Source organism: Pimephales promelas, chromosome 20 (genome assembly GCF_988280905.1).
Source record: "Pimephales promelas chromosome 20, fPimPro1.hap1.1, whole genome shotgun sequence".
NCBI classification, from domain to species: Eukaryota; Metazoa; Chordata; class Actinopteri; order Cypriniformes; family Leuciscidae; genus Pimephales; species Pimephales promelas.
The window spans coordinates 23,380,183-23,401,375 of record NC_142788.1 but is presented as its reverse complement, the minus strand read 5'-3'; the positions used below and the strand labels follow the sequence as shown (position 1 = coordinate 23,401,375).

The 21,193-nt window shown below is 35.4% G+C and overlaps 2 protein-coding genes across 2 annotated transcripts; both read right to left on the bottom strand.

Annotated features, from left to right (window-relative positions):
• Positions 1-1,462: 1,462 nt before the first annotated feature.
• Positions 1,463-7,260, bottom strand: LOC120462898 (delta-type opioid receptor). Its single transcript, XM_039651597.2, has 4 exons — positions 6,840-7,260; positions 6,487-6,692; positions 3,836-4,191; positions 1,463-2,239 (listed from the first exon to the last, which is right to left on the bottom strand). Exons 2-4 carry the CDS (start codon positions 6,672-6,674, stop codon positions 1,689-1,691), a joined length of 1,095 nt encoding a protein of 364 aa, XP_039507531.2. The 5' UTR covers positions 6,675-6,692; positions 6,840-7,260; the 3' UTR covers positions 1,463-1,688.
• A 3,688-nt stretch (positions 7,261-10,948) lies between these two features.
• On the bottom strand, positions 10,949-12,745 carry LOC120463692 (neuropeptides B/W receptor type 1). The gene is made up of 2 exons (XM_039652971.2): positions 12,433-12,745; positions 10,949-12,199 (listed from the first exon to the last, which is right to left on the bottom strand). The coding sequence occupies exons 1-2, from the start codon at positions 12,505-12,507 to the stop codon at positions 11,192-11,194; spliced, it is 1,083 nt and encodes a 360-aa protein (XP_039508905.2). The 5' UTR covers positions 12,508-12,745; the 3' UTR covers positions 10,949-11,191.
• Positions 12,746-21,193: the final 8,448 nt, after the last annotated feature.

Sequence of the window (21,193 nt, the reverse complement as noted above, 5' to 3'; positions counted from 1 at the left end):
AAAACTTATTTGTGGGTTTTAATTCTTCCTAATAAGATCTAATTGTTGTTTACTAATAAATACTTGAACAGAAATTGTATTTATATTTTTATTCAGAGATATTTGTATAATATATAATAAATATTACACTTTATTATTATATGACACATTTTCATTTATGTATTTGGCAGACACTTTTATCCGAGGAGACTTACATTGTATTTAAAGTATTTTATTGTTTCATTCATGCAGTCCCTTTTTATCAAACCAATTGGCACAAAAAGAATAAGACAATGCGTTCTTCTACACCTTCTAAAATGCAACATGCATTATTCAGTCACTCCCTGCACAACGTATTTCCTCACCTAACCAATCTGTATAGAAAAACAAGAAGTTAATTTATCCACTCTTTATTATTTGCGTCCCTTCAGCCAAGAACATAATTAAAATAGTTTAAAAGCTGTGACAGGATGAAACATGGCATAAGGAGCATGTATCAAGCATTAGAAGACCATCTGGTTGGCACTTCACACCACACAGACAAAAACAGATGTTTCTAAGATCCTTCGCAACAGCGTGTTCCTTGAATGCTGGCCAAGATCAAGAAAGCATCCTCTCAATCCCACCACGGAACAAACGGATGAAACTCAGAAATCAACAGTTTCTTTTTTGGGGGGAAAGATTATTGTCTTTGTTAACACCAACCTGTCATTCTGAATCACTGTCAAACCATTTAGTTGAAAATAAATACTTAAAGGCTTATATACAGGAATGTACTTTGTCATCAGTACTGTATCTCAGTCATTAAATGTCAATTTATTTAAATAACGTTACTGTATTCTTTTAAGTATCTAATATATATATATATATATATATAGTACAAAAGTGTGAGGTTTGTTTCTGATATGTTTTTGCTCAACGAGGCTGTATATAATTAAAAACAGGGCAGTAAAAGCATATTGTGAAATATTATTATTTTCTTTAAAAAAACTATTTTATGTTTATATTATATATATATATATATATATATATATATATATATATTTAAATTCCGTATGATGGCAAAATATTTTTTCTAAACACTTGTCAATGTAGAAAACATACTTAATGTATTTGTGGAAAATGTTACTCTTTTTTCAGGATTCTCTGATGAATAGCCAAGTCAAGACATCTTCATTTATATAGCGCTTTTAACAATACAGATTGTTCCAAAGTGGCTTTACAGTGATAATAGTTAAATAATAAATTTATAGAGTTTTAGTTTAGTTCTAAGAACAAAAAGTTCAAAAGAATAGTATATATATATATATATATATATATATATATATATATATATATATATATATATATATATATATATATATATATATACATACATTTTTAAACAGCTGTTAAAAGAATAAATCAACAAATATTTTGCATATCCAATAAACCAGTTTCAAACCAAAAGCAGTGCACAAATAAAATACTAATTACATCATAATTCAAATAAAAATTTTAAATAATTTATTTGTATAAATAACATAATTAATTGGCTATTTATATAAGGGCTACAATAAACCGTGAAAAAATTATAAGACTCAAAAAGCAGGGGAAAAGGCCCTTTTTTGTTCCATGTGAAACAATCCATACTTCCAATTCTGAATCACCACAAATCGACTGCCAGCTAAATTCTGAGGTTAACATGCAAGAATACGACCATAAAATCTCTAATCCACGCACATTGGAATGACACCTTCATCAATAACCACCTCTTTTTCTTCCTTCTCAGCACATTCTCTCTCCTGCCTCAGTGATCTCTTGCGCTGCTCGTCTAGGAGCAAACTGGAGTTGGCCGGGATACAGAACTCACGAAAGCACCGCTTGAAGTTTTCATCCAGGAAGGCATAGAGGACGGGGTTTAAGCAACTGTTAGCATAACCCAGAGCAATGCAGAAATGCATGGCTGCAATTGAGGACTGCCTGGCCCCAAGATCCACATGCCCCAAAGCCTGGATCAAAGCTAAGACCTGCACCGGCATCCAGCACAACACAAACGCAGCTACCACAGACAGCACCATATAGGTGATTCTCCTCAGATTCCGGTCTTTCTCTCTTGAGCCGGATAAGAGACGGACACTCTGCAGTCGTCGTACCATCGAGCCGTAGCAGACGCTTATGATCATCACAGGAATCAAGAAAGAGAAGAGGAACACACAAATCCCAAACACTGGCCCCCAGTGTTCTTTAGGTTTAGGCAGGTTCAGTATGCACTCGGCACCTGCACAGAGATAAAGTCAGGTAATGAATCAAAAAGGTTTCATAGTGCCTTGATTTACAAAGAATCATGAGCGAACTGATGAAATGGAAAGCAACATCTTCCTTTTTTGGAAGGGAACACAAGTGAGTAGAGTGATTGGATGGATGCATGTTTACTATTCAAAAGTGCACAAAGTCAATTTCTTCTGCTTAATATGTTCTTCCGAACAGCACTTTTGACAAATATATTTTTTATATATTTTTATGCTCACCAACGGAATTACGTATAAAAATCTACGTTAAAAAAAAAGTTAAAATATAATTTATTGCTGTGATGGCAAAGCTTCTCCAGTCAGTGTCACATGATCCTTCAGAAATCCTTCCAATATGCTTATGTTGAATGCTGAAAACAGTTCAGTCATGACAACTTATGGTCAACGAGAGGATAAATTTCAACAACATTTACAGGCATAGAGCATGGAATATACAGGTTTGATTTCGGCGGACGAGATCTGCTACGCTGCTGCTGTTGCTGAGCAAAATAATACACAAATTTGTTCAGCTTAGTCCAAAATACAGGAAGCTTTCATATCATGCTGCGTACTGATACGGGCTCGGGTACGATAAATATAATGATTACGGGGATTTGAAAGTGCTTCCGATTGGCTCGTGCCGCTCCGTGAAAGACCTCATCAGCATTCGTTAGAGTTTCATGCCTAACTTTGTATTTGTTATGGAAACATAATAAATATTTTTAAAGTATGAATTGAGGTTCAAATGACTAGCATTCATTTTAAATGAAATCTTTTGTATCATAATAAATGTCACTTTTGATGAACAAAATGCATACTTGCTGAATAAAAGTATTAATAAAAATACTTTTAAATTGTGTTTCAAAGGTTGAACACTATAATAATTCAAGTAATCATTATTAATCAGTCTTATAAGGGTATATTTTAATTGTATTTAAATGCTAATTTGGTTGATGCTAATTGAATGTTTTTTTTTGTTTGAGATCAAACAGAAATTGGCAAAAACTTACTTAGTGCACCTTTAAATCATTAGGACTGTCAAACGATTAATTGCATCCAAAATAAAAGTTTGTGTTTACATAATATATGTGGGTGCACTGTGTATAATTATTTTATATATAAACACACACATGCATGTATTGTATATTTAAGAAAAAATATATATAAAATATATACAATATATATATATAAAATATTAATATATTTTATATATATATATATATATATATATATATATATATATATTTAATATATTAATACATTATATATAATATTAATAAAACATATAATGGTTATATACATTAAATATTTCTTAAATATATACAAGCATGTGTGTGTATTTATATATATATAAAATAATTATGCACAGTGCACCCACATATATTATGTAAACACAAACTTTTATTTTGGATGCGATTAATCGTTTGACAGCCCTACATATTATCACTTGGGGTACAACTGCCTAAGTAAAAGTAAAACATCAACATGACAACACCAATCAAGCAAAAATAGATTCACATTTTCATGACACGATGAACCAACATGCTCCAGAATGGCAGGTTGACACAGGATAATGAGAAAACTACCGTAAACATCCTCCTCCACCTGACCCATGATCATAACCGGCAGTCCCACAGCTGATGCCAGCACCCACACAGCCACGTTGATCAGCTTGGCCCGGAGCGGGGTGCGAACTGTCAGAGAGCGAACCGGGTGGCAGACTGCTATGTAGCGATCCACACTCATTATGGTCAAGGTGAAGACACTTGTGAACATGTTGTAATAGTCAATTGCCATCACAACCTTGCACAGAGCCAAACCAAATGGCCAGAAACCAAGGATGACATCCGTGCCTTGGAAAGGAAGAGTGGCCAGGACTAGTGCGTCAGCCAAGGCCAGGTTAAAGATGTAAATGTTGGTGGCCGTTTTCATCTTTGTGTACCTGCAGCATGTACAAATATCACTCTTAGAAGAATAAGAGTAAAGCTGGAGGGTTTTCATTTCTGAATACAAATAAAATAATAATTTTTTAAATACAATATAAAGTATATATATAGATGGCATCAGCCAAGAGCATCATTCAAATATGCAGTTTAAAAGTGATCAAATTAAATATATATTGTCTCTTTCTGGATATGAAGGAAAGACTATCACAGGTAGACTGCCACTTTTCAGTCCAAATTCAGTGCAGCTCTGAGAAAGGCTTAGAAGATAAATAAACTGCAGGCAGTGCTTGGTTACCAGCCTAGTAACAGGTTTTAAAATAAGCCCATAGGACTATATATCAGCACGTCTGAATAATGACCATAAACACGTGAATGCATGAACACGCATCACAACACCGAGCTTAAAGACAAAGACGTATTGCTTTCCCCACGTATAAACACACCACAAGCATGCACAAACTATATCTTTAAGGATGTTTTCCCTTAATAACATGAGGCGATGCAGTAAATCTATTTTCTGACTCGTAATTATGAGGCAGTTTTTCTTGTACATTAGATCAGCAAGGAATCCCTTCATAATTATACCTTCAACAAAATGCAGAGCAAGCAAGAGGCGAGATAAAATTACTAGCAATGTTTGTCAAACGAGCGCGAGTCAGTAAATTAGGGGGACATTGCATTTTCGCTCTGCAATCAAACCTACATAATTCCACTTTCCCTGAATTAAACCTCATGTTTAAGGATTGTAACACTCGTTGTGTATAATGTGAACTATGTTGATCGAAAAGCTGCGTCTTGGCCCCCGTCTACAGCTGTTTCCCGCCAGGGAGGTTTGGACAAGAACCAAATGTTTATTTAGCATTGTAATGAACAAGCAGGCTTGTGACACCACGCTGGCAGGACAAGTGCTCTGATGGATTAGCAAGCATCAGAAAAGAGAAAATGCTGTCGCAAATATTTTACTGTACATTTCAAGGCAAGAATAAGACAAAAAAATGGGTTCCAGGGCTAATCTGGTGAAAAAAAAACAATGCAATTAATAGCATAGCCATATTTGTTGATTGTTTTAATCATTGTAAAAGGGGGAGAAAACGCTTCTCATATCTTTTTTTTTTGTGTTCAATCAAACTGTTCTGTATTTGGTCGAAAAAAAAATTGGTAGAAGAAAAACAAATTATGAAACTTAACTAATTTTATTCTGTGTTGTACGAAATCTGAGTGCAAAAAATACAGCTGAGAACCAACCTGCATGGCTGCATACATTAAAATCTAAAATGAACATTCCCAGAAATAACTGAGTGAGAACCATACATTAATGTTAGGGGTGCTGCTATAACCAAAATAATAATCATAAGAAACTTTTCAAATAATGACCCAAGTTAATAAAAAATGAAGATGATGAAGTAATGTTGCATGAACATACAGTATGATGAAGCTTTTTTTAAACATAAAGCCTACAGTATCATATTTGATTCATTAGGTTCTAAAGCTTGTAAATATCAAGATGATCAAAACTTTATTGCAAAATGCCTTAGTTCAAACGTTTTAGCAAGTAAAGGCATTTTAGTATAATTATAATATACTATTCATCCTTCAGATGGTCTTTTGTTGTAAAATTTTAAATAATTTTTATAAAGCAAATGTAAATTTAACATCTATTTTATTTAAAGACACACATTTGGCTGGACTGAGGCAATTTGGGTTTACCTGATTATCCATACATCAGTTTATAAAAAGAATAGTAAGTCGCCTAATATTATCTAATATGATACAATGGGTTTTTGAGGCTTTTGTTTGTACATCTTAATCGTCATTGTATTGCATTGCATTATTATGCTTTGCAGCCTGCAATTAATGCTAAAGAGCTCATAAATTATTTAAATATAATCTTACTAAGACAAATCAACTGATATTAAGCAGAATTTTATCTTACTTTATGGTCATATAAATAATAACATCTCCACCAAAATGCATATTTGTGCTCAATTTGGGTTATTTTCTTCCTCGAGTGTGAGCTCCATATTATCACTTTATTATAATAGCCTATGTATGGCATGTGCCAGGCCATTAAAGCCTTATCAAATATGATGCAGGAAATAAAACCCATATGTTCCATATCAAAAAATATGAATTTCCGGACTATTATTAGGTACATATGTCAAGCTTTACAGTGCTAACTCTATAAATATCCCTTCTCGCCTCAAATGCTTCACTGATATTTGACCATATCGACCTCTCGCTCTAGTCTAGCTCGTACACAAAGTTAATACAGACCGAACACTTATTCTCACCTGATAATTACATACATGACCAGACAGTTCCCCACGACCCCCACCACGCACACTATCAAGTAGACCACAACGACGGTGATCTTTGCGCTCCTAGGCAGCGGTTCGTCACCATCTAACCCACTTAAATTCCCCTGAAAACGCGAGTCGTTGAACATCTGTTGGACGTCCGACAACTCGAGCAATTCCATCGTCAAGAGAGCCTAAAACTATAGAAGAGAAGATAGAACACTAAAAAAACACGTGTATGTCTCACAACAAGCAATTGAATACACTCCAATCAGGTGTAAACGACGCCCACATCATTCAATATCGTTGTATCCTCTCTGAGCAGTATTGTAAAGTAGGCTACTTACCTCATGAAAGTGCAAACCAAGCTTAAAGTAGGCTATATGTGACGCTGTCCGGTGACACTGCAGAGAAGTGGATCCATCTTAACTCCAGAAAAAAGACATTCTTGCCGCTTAAGATTTCATGCTCAGTGAGACGAATCTCCTCTCCGTAGAGTGCGGCGTTCACTTCTCACACATTAAGACGTTAATCAAACATTGCGCGTGCGCGCGCTCGCGTGTCGCGTGAGTTCAAGTTTAGCTCCAGGGTTGGTTGCTTGTTGCACTTTTCATTTTCTGTTGAGTATCTCTAGTCTAGTGGAACAAACATTGAGATAACCTACAAAATAAATCTCTGGGTTTAAAAGGACAAATTTAATGTCACAAAATAGGCTATTTATTATGATAGGCAAAAGGCTACACAATTGATGTTCAGTTCACAATATTTTTTCTTGTAAAATAGTTTTAATTAAGAATTGTATAAACTAAAAATACAAAAAAGTGATTTAAATAACCAGTAACAATGTTTTTGTTTTCAAGACTTACTGTTCTGCTCCTCAATGGTAACAGGATAAGACAATTCAAAGCAGGAAGCAAAGTAGAACATAATTATAGCTGATGATGCAAAACTAAATAGGTAACCAGACTATTATGACCATATTTTCAACCTAGTCAAAAGGCTGCAGTCTTTTAAATAAGCTTCAGTCTATAAGGAGACATAAGGCATCCAGCCAAAAGTGCATTACAATAATTGAGTCTTAAAGTTATGAATGGATGACCTAACCTCACAGTTCTTATATATATATATATTCCCACAAATGTAGCAAAGGAAAATTACCTTTGATGCAATCTGCCATCTTGGAAAACTGTCAAGTTTCATCTGGTCTAGAGGAAATATGTTTGTCTTCTGCATAACAATGAAAGCTAAAGGCTAACGCTGCCTAAAACGAGCATGTATAAAGAGTGTTATTGCTTTACACAGAGAGAAACTGCCCTCTGCTGAAGGGCATTGCACAAGATGAGCTGCAACCTTTTTTCTTTTTACCTTGGAATTCACCACAGACCTCTGAAATATATCATATGACTGTTTCAGAACAATGAATTCAGTAAAACAATAGGTATTGGTGAAATATTGAGATTTTGTTGCAGCACTGACTGAGACAGAGATATTATAACAAAAATCATGTGTAGCATAATGCAGGCCTAGGCTACACCCATGTGTCTTCCGTTGAGATAAGTTACTTGGAGGAACTAAAATAATTAAAATGCACAGAAATATAACGATGAACCAAGTTACGAGAATAAGAAATATTGTGGTAGCTTTACACTTTAAGATTATTTTGCTGTGCAGCGTTTAACGCACAGAGCTACGTAAAACACTCACATTTAACCTTGAGAGGAAAATTTACAATGCCTCTGCCAGTGCCATCTTATTTACACTGAGAGCCTTTACTCATGGCTGTTGGTGATGCAGTATGACACACAGAGAGAGAGAGAGAGAGAGAGAATATTTATAGTGATGTTGTGCTGTGGGCTACAGCGTGTTTATAAGGCAGCACATTCGGCTGACACCACTGCAGTTCGTGGTGGAGATAAATGAGGGGATATTTTGTATCTCTGTGGAGAACATTCGCTGAAATGTGAGGCAATCAATTTTCAACCAGCACTCACAAAACAGCTGCTCTGAAAAGCAGAGGTTGGAAGACTCCGAGCGATGCTAGGGTCAAAATGAGCCAATGAGCTGGAGAGGAACTGGAATAGCATGCAGTGACAGGCGAGAGGCAATGTGGTGACAGGTGGAAGAGAAACAAAATGTATAAAAACCGAGTGATGTGAAATGGACACCGAATTGTTCATTTGAAATGCCTCTTCCTCACCAAGCCATGCCATGTGAGTGCCTTAGCATTTGTGTTTTTAATGGCATTTGGGTTTAAAACAGAAACAAACATGCTGGATAAATACATTTTCCTCTCAAAGGAGATTCTATGTGTTTAGACAAACAACGATAACCCTGTGTATAATCACCATTACATTGTCTTTAAATGCCCTCTGGTGCAATTGAATGAGGAGTAATGGCTAATTGAAACACTTAGAAAGCCTGAGATAATGACATTCATAATACCAGTGACCTGAATGCTCAATAAAAGCACGTCCTTAAGAGTTCCGCATGGAATGCAGCAATCATTATAGATTTAAGAAGAGGACACCAGAGGGAAATTGTCACACGCTCAATAACTCAAATGAGAAGTAAATTTTTAAAATGAATCAGCACAGCATGTTCAGTTAGACACTTTATCTGACAGAGAAAGAAAGGCCATTTCATATAAGTGTCTTTAAGATCTCTGTAATAACATTATCTCCATTATTTTTAAGATGTTCTGTTAAACTTGAATGGGATCAATAAGCTTCTAGCTAGTTAGCTATTAATCTTGGTTGCAGGAAAGCAGAATTTAATTATGGCTGCTAGACAATTTTGATTTTAACACTTGTTAGATTATACTTTTCTTGTAAATGTATATTAACATCAGTATAATGGCCTTGTTCTTTCGCCTAAAATAGATTAATGTTTCATCCGTGTATCATCCGATCATTTGATTTCTATGGTGGCCCACTAGTGCACAACACAACAACACTTAAAAAGCAAGTGTATTTCTTTTTCAAATTATATTATAATAAATTATACGTTTTAATCACTTGGTGGAATTGCCAGACGTTCCCTTAGGGATCATGCGCTGTGGTACTGCGTCAAATCATTCTCGAGTATAAATACACAGCTATAATTTATGTAGGTGATTTTAAAGTATATATTATGTCGTTATACAAGGGTTACATACTGTTAAACTAATCGTGGTATTGGTATATTAAGACTACCGACTATAAAACAATGGCAAGGAAAGCTTACGTTACTGTGCTCCAGGAGTCCTTTGGTGGTTTGGGAGCATTTCTGTTGTGTTTCGGCTTTATTTCGTTGTGTTGTAGATTTTCCGTTGCGTTGTGTCTCATGAAAAAATGGCACCTTTATTTGTTTTTGTTTTTTTGTTTGTTTGTTTTTAAAAAACGAAAAAAAAAAAGATGTCGGCTTTGATTTTTCGTTTTTTAGTTCACAGGCAAAAAAACAAATACATCGTTTTCCACATGTGGGCGCCCAATTCCGGTGATTGGTCAAGTAAATCTGAGCATATGTGACGTGTTAATATTTAGAATTTAAATTGTTCATAATTAAGTTGGCCCAACTCAATAATAAATATTTATAATTTAAATTTTCCAAATTAAGTTGGCCCAAAATCAATTTGACCCCAATATTTAAAAATTCCACAATATGATTTTTTTTTTTTTTACAAAGGTTTCAGTTCATTTATGTCTTTGTTGACTACTTAAGTAACCTTTAAGTTGACATCCACCCACCACCCCTCTCCCCATCCCACCTAACCCCTAATAGGCTACCCATTGCATGACGGACAAATTTACAAATTAACATAAAATCTACTGATTGACCTAAAATTGGAAAAGTATAAATATATTTGGTGTTTTATTTGTTTTATAATATTTCTAAGTATAGATTTTTGTAATCTATAACATTTGGAAAGAAAAAATATTTATCAAGGATAGTAACACGAGTTATGTTTGGGGTCAATCTCACAAAAATTATGTTTTCCCCTCCCCGTGGCACAGGAAATAATTATTAGTTCTCATGAGAATAGTCACTATTAGTGGTTCTCGCAATACTACAGATATGGTTATGTTTGGTTAGAGCCCTATAACAGAGGGACGGTTTTTTTAAATATGATATTGAATATGTAAAATAACAATGAACATTATAAATTCAAATTATAACATGTTATAGTGACCTCAATAAAACAACCAAAACAAATGTGTGTGTGAAATTTTAATATTTCTTCTGTTTTATTATACAACTAAAAGAGGCCTGTGGTCAAATTGACCCCAAGGAACACCGATGCTACAAAATGTGTACAGGACTTTGAAAAAATATTAGCAGGTTAATTTTATGTTTACAGAGTTGTCCCCATTAAATTAGGAAAAGTCATTAAATCTGAAGCAAAAAAAAAATATATATATATATATATAAATGGTTAAACAACATTGAACGGGGTCAAATGGATGGTCAAGGATAATAGGAGGGTTAATGCAGATTTATTATTAATCACCAACACTGAACACAAGCAGAAGGATTTTATTCCACTGGAGGCGCCAAAGTTTTAGTTTCAAGCTTATACGTAATTTACAAAATATATAATAATAAGCTATTTACACACAGTCACACATGAACATAAATATTTACTTACACTTCAAGACAAGTTTTACAATTTTGAGTTAATAGGACCTCATTGATGGAGTTGTGTTAGGGTACAAAAAAGGTTTCAGCACTCCAGCATTTTCTTAAACGCCTTTCTGAAACTTTTGTCTAAGAACGCGTAAAGGAACGGATTGAGACACGAGTTGGCATAACTCAATCCTGTGATAAAATAAGAGATACCTATAACCAGTGGAGTAGTGGGCAAGTCTGACGAGAGGGCTACCACTGTACTCAGGTGGAAGGGTGTCCAACAGAACAAGCAAACGGCAAGCACGACGAAGACCATCACTGTGACTCGTTTCTTGGCTTTGTCCAAAGCCTTGCCGTTGGAGTTGAGTCGCGTGCGTCTCAGCTTGTAGAGCATCACGCAATAGAGGATGCAAATAGTCGATACGGGAATGACAAACCCGAGGACCAGCGTGTAGATCCGACTGGCTTTGAACCAGAAACTCTCAGGGCTCGGGAAACTCAAAACGCAGCTCTTCCGGCTCTCCGCGTCGTCGGGACTCACGTAAACACCGGCGAAAACGGTGAAGGGCATCACGATGAGAATGACTAGAACCCAAACGCTAAGGCTGACCGTCTTGGCCAACCTGTAGGTCCGGTGCGGCATCCGTTTGGAGCGCAACGTGGAGACCACGACCAGATAGCGGTCCGCGCTCATCACAGTCAAGAAGAGGATGCTGGAGAAGATGTTGTAGTGATCTATGGACAGAATCACTTTGCATAAAACCTCTCCAAATGGCCAATAGTTTAACAGGTGCTCGGCGATATTGATGGGCAACACCAACGTGAAAAGGTCGTCGGCAATGGCCAAATTCAAAATGAATAAGTTGGTGACGGTTTTCATTTTCGGCGCCTTTAAGATCACGTAAATGACAGCGGTGTTGCCCGTGAGTCCCACGGCGCAGATGACAGAGTAAATAACCGGTAGCCAGATGTAGAAGTCAGAGTAGAACATCCACATTGGAGAAGTGCAGTTAGTTTGGTTATAATCCGGACTGGTCAGGTTGCATGAAGATTGCATTGTTTTGTTGTCCATAGTGTCTTTGAATTCTATTAGAATCAGAATCTATAGTAAAATGTAAAACTTTATTACAAAAGAAAATAAAGTGTTTTTCTTTATTTTCTTCTTCTACACAGTAAATGTATGTAATTGTATTAGTTTGATTATTACATAAACAATTAAATTCTAAATAAACTGTATTTTGCATCTATTCGTAGTTAGGTCTGCATTTAAAAACATATAAGATTTTATTTAGGCTATTATTTCCCGAAATAGAAAATCAAGTGAAGTCATCTTACATGGCAGACCCAGACATACAGGATCTTCTGCTGGTCTTCTCTGGTACTCCATTGACAGTTTGTGGTAAATGGCATGCACAGCGCAACGCTTTTACGCGCGCGATTTTACGCAATATGATGTAACAGACCTCCAACAGTCTCTCACATATCATTTTCATCCTTTATTGTCCGGCAAGAAACACAAAACGTTTCACGATTGTAATTTATCCAGTTTATCCAGTTTGTCTAAAACAAATGCCTTCTTGTTGTAATACTTTGAGAGTAAAAATAGCCTGTATTAAACGTCAGTTAATGATCCTCATTGGTTCTCGCAAGTCAAGCAAATATTTTTGAGCTTCTGTTTATCACAACTGATGTGTGAGTTGATGAATGTTTACAATAATAAATAAATAAATAAAAATAAATAAATAAATAAAGCGATTTTGTCTTGGAAAGTTTTGGACTACCGCTCAATTCAAATGGATTAGTTTTACGATCTCTTTATGAACTTTTTGAAGCATCAAAGTGTTAGTTAGCTGTCAATGAAGGGACAGAAATCTTTCAGATTTCATCAAACAGATCGGTAACACTTTACTTGAAGGGGTGTGCATAAGACTAATGACACCTTCATAAAATGACATGACATATGTTATGAATATGAAGGAAGTTTTATTCATGTTTATGACAACTGTCATTATGTGATTCGCTCAATTATGACATTTCTAATGCAAGACATTGTTTGAGATGTCTTGTTTCTGACAACTTGACATAAACCAATACATCAAGAGCTGTCAGTGTCTTTGTCATGACAACTTGACATATAAGACAACACAACCTGTCATAAACATGAAATATATCAATTATCAAACTTAAGAAACCACTTAGCTTTATTGGTTAACATTACATATGATATTGGTGCACTGTAAAAAAATATTTTCAAGATTTGTTATCATAACATATTTTCTTTTGTCAAATCAACTTTATAATAATTTATTTAGTTGAGATAACTTTGAGATTATTTTGAGTTTCTGATGATTACATTAATCTCCTTCATTCTATTAACTCACTTTTTCCAGTTCAATGAACTTAAAATTTTAAAGCAACTCAGGTTACTTACTTTTTTAAGATAAACCAACAATATTTTTTACAGTGTAGTAATCACAACATTTTTTCTTTTGTCAAATCAACTTAAATAATTTATTTAGTTCAGATAACATATAATTTTGAGTTTCTGATGATTAAATCATTATCCTTCATTGTATTAGCTCACTTTTTCCAGTTCATTGAACTTAAAATTTTAAGGCAACCAGGTTACTTACTTTTTTAAGATAAACCAACAATATTTTTTTACAGTGTGGTGGGGCCCCCGAATCCTCTAGCTACAGAACCGATCATCAGGATATGCAGACACCTGCTGATTTAATGTATATGGATGTAATTTAATGTTTTATCATTTAATACATGTTAGCAGTGTTATTTTTTACCATAATTTCAGATAATGCATGACTCACATCTTCATTAAGTTTTCTGAATATAGAATGAATAGGGTCATAACCGGTCTATTTATATTTTTGAGCAAGATGTGAAGAATAGTGTGTCAGTGTAAAGTTTATGTAAGATATTTTTTAATTAGATAAATGAACTGTGGCAGTATTAGCCACTGAATGCTGACGTCAATACTTTCAAAACATATTTGCAGTTGTCATGGTAAAGTGTTTGTGGTTGATTTAATATGAAAAAAGTCATACCGTCTCCCTTTATGCACATATGGGGCTTTCAGAAATCACATATGATAGATATATAGCATATTATACACAGCATATTTTCAGGTTCATTCTGTAAAACTGAGAAAAAGCACTTAAGACATGTGATTTAAAGTAGCTTTCTCCCCGTAAATCAGAGGCCATTATGTTCTCTCTGAGTGGATGCATATGTTCTGATTTAGCCATGACAAAGTATCAATCAAAGTAACACATAAAAAGTGGCTTTAGTCATGTGACAGCGGAGCAAGTCTAAGGAACTCTCGGATATTCTTTACATCTAAAAAAAAAAAAAATAACATTCAAATGAATAGGAGTGAAGGAGTTAATAGAGGACAAAATAAATAAATAGAAATATATATATATATATATATATATATTTCTATTTATTTATTTTGTCCTCTATTAACTCCTTCACTCCTATTCATTTGAATGTTTTTTTTTTTTTTTAATATAATATATATATATATATATATATATGAAATAAAAGCATCTGGACAGGACGTCATTGTGACCTGTGGGACGTCAGTGATCTGACCTGCACTTTCAAAATTGACTTGAAACAAATTATATTATATTTACATTTTCAGATGGGTTACATTCTTTTGTTTCCTAGTTCTGATGTTTGAGTGATACTCAAAAAAATTTATCAAAAGTGAATTCATACTTGAAATACTTACAAAATGTTTACTTATATACAATATATATATATATATATATATATATATATATATATATACACAGTGAAAAATTCTTCAAAGTGATAAAAGCAAATACCTCTATGGGAGCTTGCAAAATAGGACACAGTGTCCTTTTCCAAGGAGAGAGGGAAAGCACAGTACAAAAGAAAAGTAGGTTGAGTGATGCAGGGCCAGACAGCTCGACCATATGCTCCATGTTGGAATTTGAGAACACCATTTTGAGGTGCAAACTCAAAGATGTGTTTCATCACAATCTGCCTGATCTGTTCCATTTCCACACCAATTCTTATGAGTGAAGAAGCGTGTATTAGCAACCACAGATAAAACGTATTAAAAAAATGTGCAAAAAATGTGTGCACTAGTGTTCCATGGTTTTATCAGCCTACACTCTTAAAAAAGTTTGTTTATTGGTATATCTGGTTTCACAAGGAAAATTCAACATCTATGGAACCTTTCCAATACACAAAGGTTCATTAAAGTGGACAAGGGGTCTCAATATTTTTTAAATGTTCTTCACTCTTCTTTAGGAAACCCAATATGGTTCTTTTATTGCATTGCTACAATCTCTTTGCAGACTAAGAATATGCATGAGAAGCAAAAAGTTTTTTTCTTTTTTTGTAGATTCACACCAATTTGGTGTGTCCAAGGGTGGTTCTTGCATCACCAAATTGGTGTGAATCTATTAAAAATAAAATCACATCTTTTTTCTAATGCATATTATTATCTTAAAAGTCAGTTTTAAGATATGATTTCACTTGTCTTTTTGGAGTGTTCTACGTATTTTAAAAAATGTTTACTATAGGGATAATTCACCCAAAAATGAAAATTCTGTCACCGTTTACTCACCCATATTTTGAAGAATGTTGTCAAAAATCTTTAAAACATCTTCTTTTATGTTCAGCACAAGAACGAAATTAATATAAGTTTGGAAACACTTGAGGGTGAGTATGGTAACAGAATTTTCATTTGTGGGTGAACTTCGGGTGATGCTTTAAGTTATAATCCTTAGATTTGAAATAGGTATCGTCATTAGCCACATTAGCTGTGGACATTTTGTTATGTATGTTTTCATTAAAAATACAACATGAAGACAATATTTATAGTTTCGATTAATGTTATTGTTCTTTACATAACCTCTGTAACCGCTGGGGCTCAAGCAGCTTTTATTTTTTTGCATTTGTCTTTTTCAGCCCTATTCGTTGGCCCTTGCCATTAAAACCGCTTTTTTTGCAAGAATGATTTATCAAATAAGACTTTTTAAGACCTTTTTTTATTATTTTAATTTCACCCTGTGGGATTTTAAATCATTTCCGGCCGATAATAGCAGTGTGTTAGCACCCCTTTGCTAATGGATAAATGAGTGGTGCTGAGCCAATTTACAGGCCTAATGGCAGGAAATGGAAGCATTACAATTTTCTCTTTCTTTTTCTCCCCTTATTTCTTTAACAGCAGCCTCCAGTCTATAAAAAAACGACCACATGAATTTGCAACAGTAGTATCTCACTTAGCACATTTATTATATGCAGATTTTTTCCAGCTGGCTGTTGGGTTCATTTGTACTGAGAGGGTCAGTGCATTATTATGTGTACATGGAAGTCTTACATGCACTTGGGTGCCTGTGTGTGCGTTTGCGGATTGGGGTGTTATTGATTAAGGACAGAAGAGTTTAGCATTGCATAAAGAAGAAGATTTCTAAACTTTTTACATTTTGAGTCTTAAGTGCAGAGGGCCAGAATAGCCTTTCAAGGTAAACTGGATTTAGATTAGGGTCCTCTCCCTGTGCTCTAAAGTCCAGAAAACACACTGCTCAACTCATAATGCCTATTCTTCAATAAACATTTCTGATTACCAGGCTTATTTCTGATTACCAGGCCTTTAAATTTATTTATTTTGAGCCAAAGTCCTAAATGATAAAAGCTAAATAACATAACAGATGACAATGGCTGAATTAAAATGTTTTCAAACAAACAGAATGATGGAACAATTCCCGAAGGAGTCTAATGATTAAAATTGAGAGTGATAAGCCAATAAGATCTCAATGTAGAATATTCAATTGCTTGTAATGTTTGAATGCATGAATGAAGATGTTAATCAACTCTGTAGCCATAATAAGAATCCAAAAGCATATTGAGTGCGTCTGTGATGGCGGGGTCCTGCTCTGACTCTCACTTTGCCCTGGAAACTCAAATCCCAATCAACAGTTGTAGCCATCAATTTCCCCAGATGAAAGGCAGTGTTTAGCATGTTCTTTCCATAATGAATGTGATCATGAAAAGTTCTTGGCCTCTGAACTAATGAGGATAAATATTGTCGTTCAGTCTGTTGCCTGGGGAACAAGCTCAGCTCCCGATGCTCTTATTGATGACCAACAACAGAGACTGAGAACTAATGGAGATGCTTCATCCTTATAATCCCTGATGTTTTTTTTTGATTTTAGCTAAATGTAGAAAATTTCTGTCCACAAGGATCAAATCTGTTGTCATAGCTTGTTGTTTGTATTCTGTTGCTGTATAAGTTGGCAGAGGCATAATGTCTGCCAGGATTCAGAGAACAAAGGAAGCAGAGATAATAGGCTATACTTCTAAACAGAATGTGAACAATGACTGAGGATGACACTAGACAAATCATTGGACAAATAACGCAGACAAACAGTTTCAGACTGTGGATAAGATGAAAGGGATTGTATGGGAGAGGAAATAAGAGAGAGGAGAATAAAAGTTCAAACTAACGAGGACAGTGTTTTCCCCTTTCTCAATAGCTATCAGAAGATTTTTAGGATGAGAGGCTCGTGCAAAACTCGGGTTTCTCTGGTCAAGACATAGAAGAGAGACTGACTAGTATAAAGGAAATTCAAACACATAAACGCATACTCACGCTTTTTGCCAGACATTTTAGTGATATTCTTTGCCTTTCTCCAGCAGAGGGCAGGATATTACAAAAATATTAAAAAGTAGTGTCTCAAGAAATATCAAGAGGTGGCGCTAGAGAGCCATGTTCAATGTCACTCAAGATTGCAAACGCTCACAATTAGCTTTATTTAAACGCTCTGAGAAACATAAACATTTCATATTACTTCTATGTCATAACACTTCTTTATTTTACTTATTTAATCCGATTTTAGATCCCACTGTACATGTCTATAATTAAATCTGTAAAGCAATTGGAAGTGATTTCCAGTCAGCTTTTTAAAGGTGCCCTCTGGGATTTAAAATCAAATCATACAACATGTTCCATACCAGATGGGGGCAGTATACCTCCAGAAATACCTCCACGGCCACGCGCTCTCTCATGTCTTCAAACAATATGGGCGAGTGCTGTGTTGCTCTGTCTCCCTCGTGCATATTAATCAAATCAATTGACACGATAGTAAAAGGTTGGAAGACCGCAGTTTCACGTGGAGCATTTGGAGATTTTCAGAGATTAGAGACTAAATGAACAACATCTCAATACTAAATTATAAGGGCCGTCTCATAGACAAGTCGGTGCATTTCGACGATATGGGAAAATTAAAGCCCAGGCTATTATTTCTAGTTTTATGATATTCGATTTGTTCATATTACATTTTTTATCATTAGTTTGAATTAATTTGACAGACAGCATTCCCTGATGTGGACCACGCTAGCGTCTTTCAGAGCTGCCAACTCCCACAACACTTTTCACACACTCACGCCACACATCAATTTTGTCATGCACAGAAAAGGACACGGAGACCGATCTCAGCTCTCAGATTCTGTTCATTTTATTATGCAATTCAAACAATAAATACAGTATTGGCGCTTTACACGACAGATCCCTAGCACACGTGAACCGATCATCTCTACTAGCTAATGGTAAAAGAACACGAACACTGTTAAAAGATAAAGTATGCTACAACTTACCAAAATGTATTCCTCATGCATAATATCGACCAATTATTGTTTTTTAACTCTTCCCTGAACTGAAATGTAGTAGTGGGCTGTATTTTCCACACGACTGACGTCAGGTTCAAGTAAACACAAGCTGGCGCGAGCGCGACTCACTCGTGTACTGCAGTTTGGCTGGTGGTAACGTTGCCCGCCCGCATACCGCCTCCCATGGTCGAAACTGGTATTACGACACCTGCCGGGCCGGGGCTAGTAATTTAGCATGCTAATTCAGATTAATATCTCGGCAGCACAATAACGTGTCAGTTTTTTAATGACATCATCAACCTTATTTCTTCTCAATCTTTTGATGCGTGTAGCTCATTTTTGGGATATTTTAACCTCAATTTTTACAGATGGCACCTTTAACACGCTTTGTAAAGCACTGCATATTGCACAAATTTGGAACAGTAAAAAGAGCCTCTTTCTGTCTCTCTGTTTGTTCACTTGATATAATCATGCAAATATAAGCACTTAAAGAGCAAAGCAACTGGAAATATCAATGCACTGAATGCACTATGCTTTAGGAGATATACACATGAACTCAGCAAACTGTGTCTGCAAGGTTATGGTCAAAGAGGGATCTTAAATCGAGAGGTCGCATGCCACATAGTTCAAATTCTTCAGAATAAAACATAATGTTGTCTCCTTTAATGTATTCTACCTTGCGAAAGTGTTCATACCCCTTAATCTTTTCACATTTTATATTGCAGCCTTATGCTAAACTGCTTTAAATTACTTTTTTCGCATCAGTCTTCACTCCATACACCATAATTACATATTTGTGATAACTTTGCAGATTTATTAAAAAAAAAAGGAAATAATTACATTGCACAGGTATACGTATTCTGGGACACTTGAGTTTTAGGAGCACCGGCCTATTCCAATTTCTCTGGATTATCTTTGAAATGTTTCTACACTTGAGTTAACCTGTGGCAAATTCAATTTGAAAAAAGGCACACCTATCAGCTGAAAATGCACATCAGACCAAAGACCAAGCCATGAGGTCAGAAGAACTGCCTGTAGATCTTAGAGACAGGTTTGTGTCGAGAAAGAGATCTGGGGAAGATAACAAACAAATAACTTCTGCATTGAAGGTTCACAGAAGCATCATTAATGGATGAAGTTTGAAACAACCGGGACTCTTCCTAGAGCTGATCTCCTTGGTCAAACTGAGCAATGAATGGAGAAGGGCCTTGGTTATGTCCAAGAAGCACTCTATTTGAGCTCAGTGATCATTAATGGAGATGGGAGAAATTTACAGAAGGATAAACATCAATGCAACTCTCCACCAATCTGGGCTTTATAGCAGAGGCTAGACTCAAGCCTCTCAAGACACACGAAAACCCCTAAAAGACTCACCTAAAAGACTCTCTCGTAGTATGAGAAACAAGATTCTCTGGTCTGATTAACCTCATTTCCAATTGTCATGTCTGGAGGCACTGCTCATCACGTGCACAATACCATCCCAATGGCAAAGCACGGTGGTGACAGCATCATGCAGTAAAATAGAGATATGCTTAATGAAAACCTGATCCGGTGCATTCAGAACCTCGGACTGGGCAGAAAGACGGGCTTATGGACAACTGAATGATCTCGAGAGGGCCAACCCGAGCCTGGGCTTGAACCCAATCAAACATCTCTGGAAAAACCTGAAAATGTCTGTCCACCGATGGTCCCCATTCAACCCGACAGAGCTTGAGAGGATCTGCACAGAATAATGGCAGGAAATCGACAAATGCAGATGTGCAAAGCTTTTCACATCATAACAAGAAAGACTATGGGGCTGTAAAGAAGCTTTAACTAAGTCCTGAGTTAGAGTACAAATACTTATACAAAGTAATTATTTCAGTTTTTCCTTTTAATAAATTTGCAAAAAGTTGTCACATCTGTTTTTTCTTTGTCATTGTGCGGTGAGGAGTAATTTAAAGCCACGCAACAAAACAAAATGTGGAAATAATGAAGGGGTATAAAAACGTTCACAAAGGCACTGTATATACAGTATCTCATATATAGGCTACATTGATAATATATATATGATACAGTTCAGGCATGTGTTTCCATGATCCATGCTGGTCATGTATTATTAGTACATGCAGTGAGAGAGACGTACTCTGCAAATAGTTTTTTTTTTTTTAAATCACACACATCCAGTGTAATTTATTTAACACAATACAATCTTCTCATTATATTTGGTTCTATCTTGGTTATGCATTTGATCATATGTGTGCGGATGTGTGAACCACAGTAGCTTATGTCTGACTCTGCGGTTCTGTCAATGCATGTTGTGATGAAATGTCATCCACGCATCAAAGATTCCCCGGGGATTGTGTCAAGAGAGGTTATCTGATGTCACAGAGCACTGGAGTTTCCCTCGAATACACTGAGAATTACTTGTCGGCATTATTCAGTATTTCAT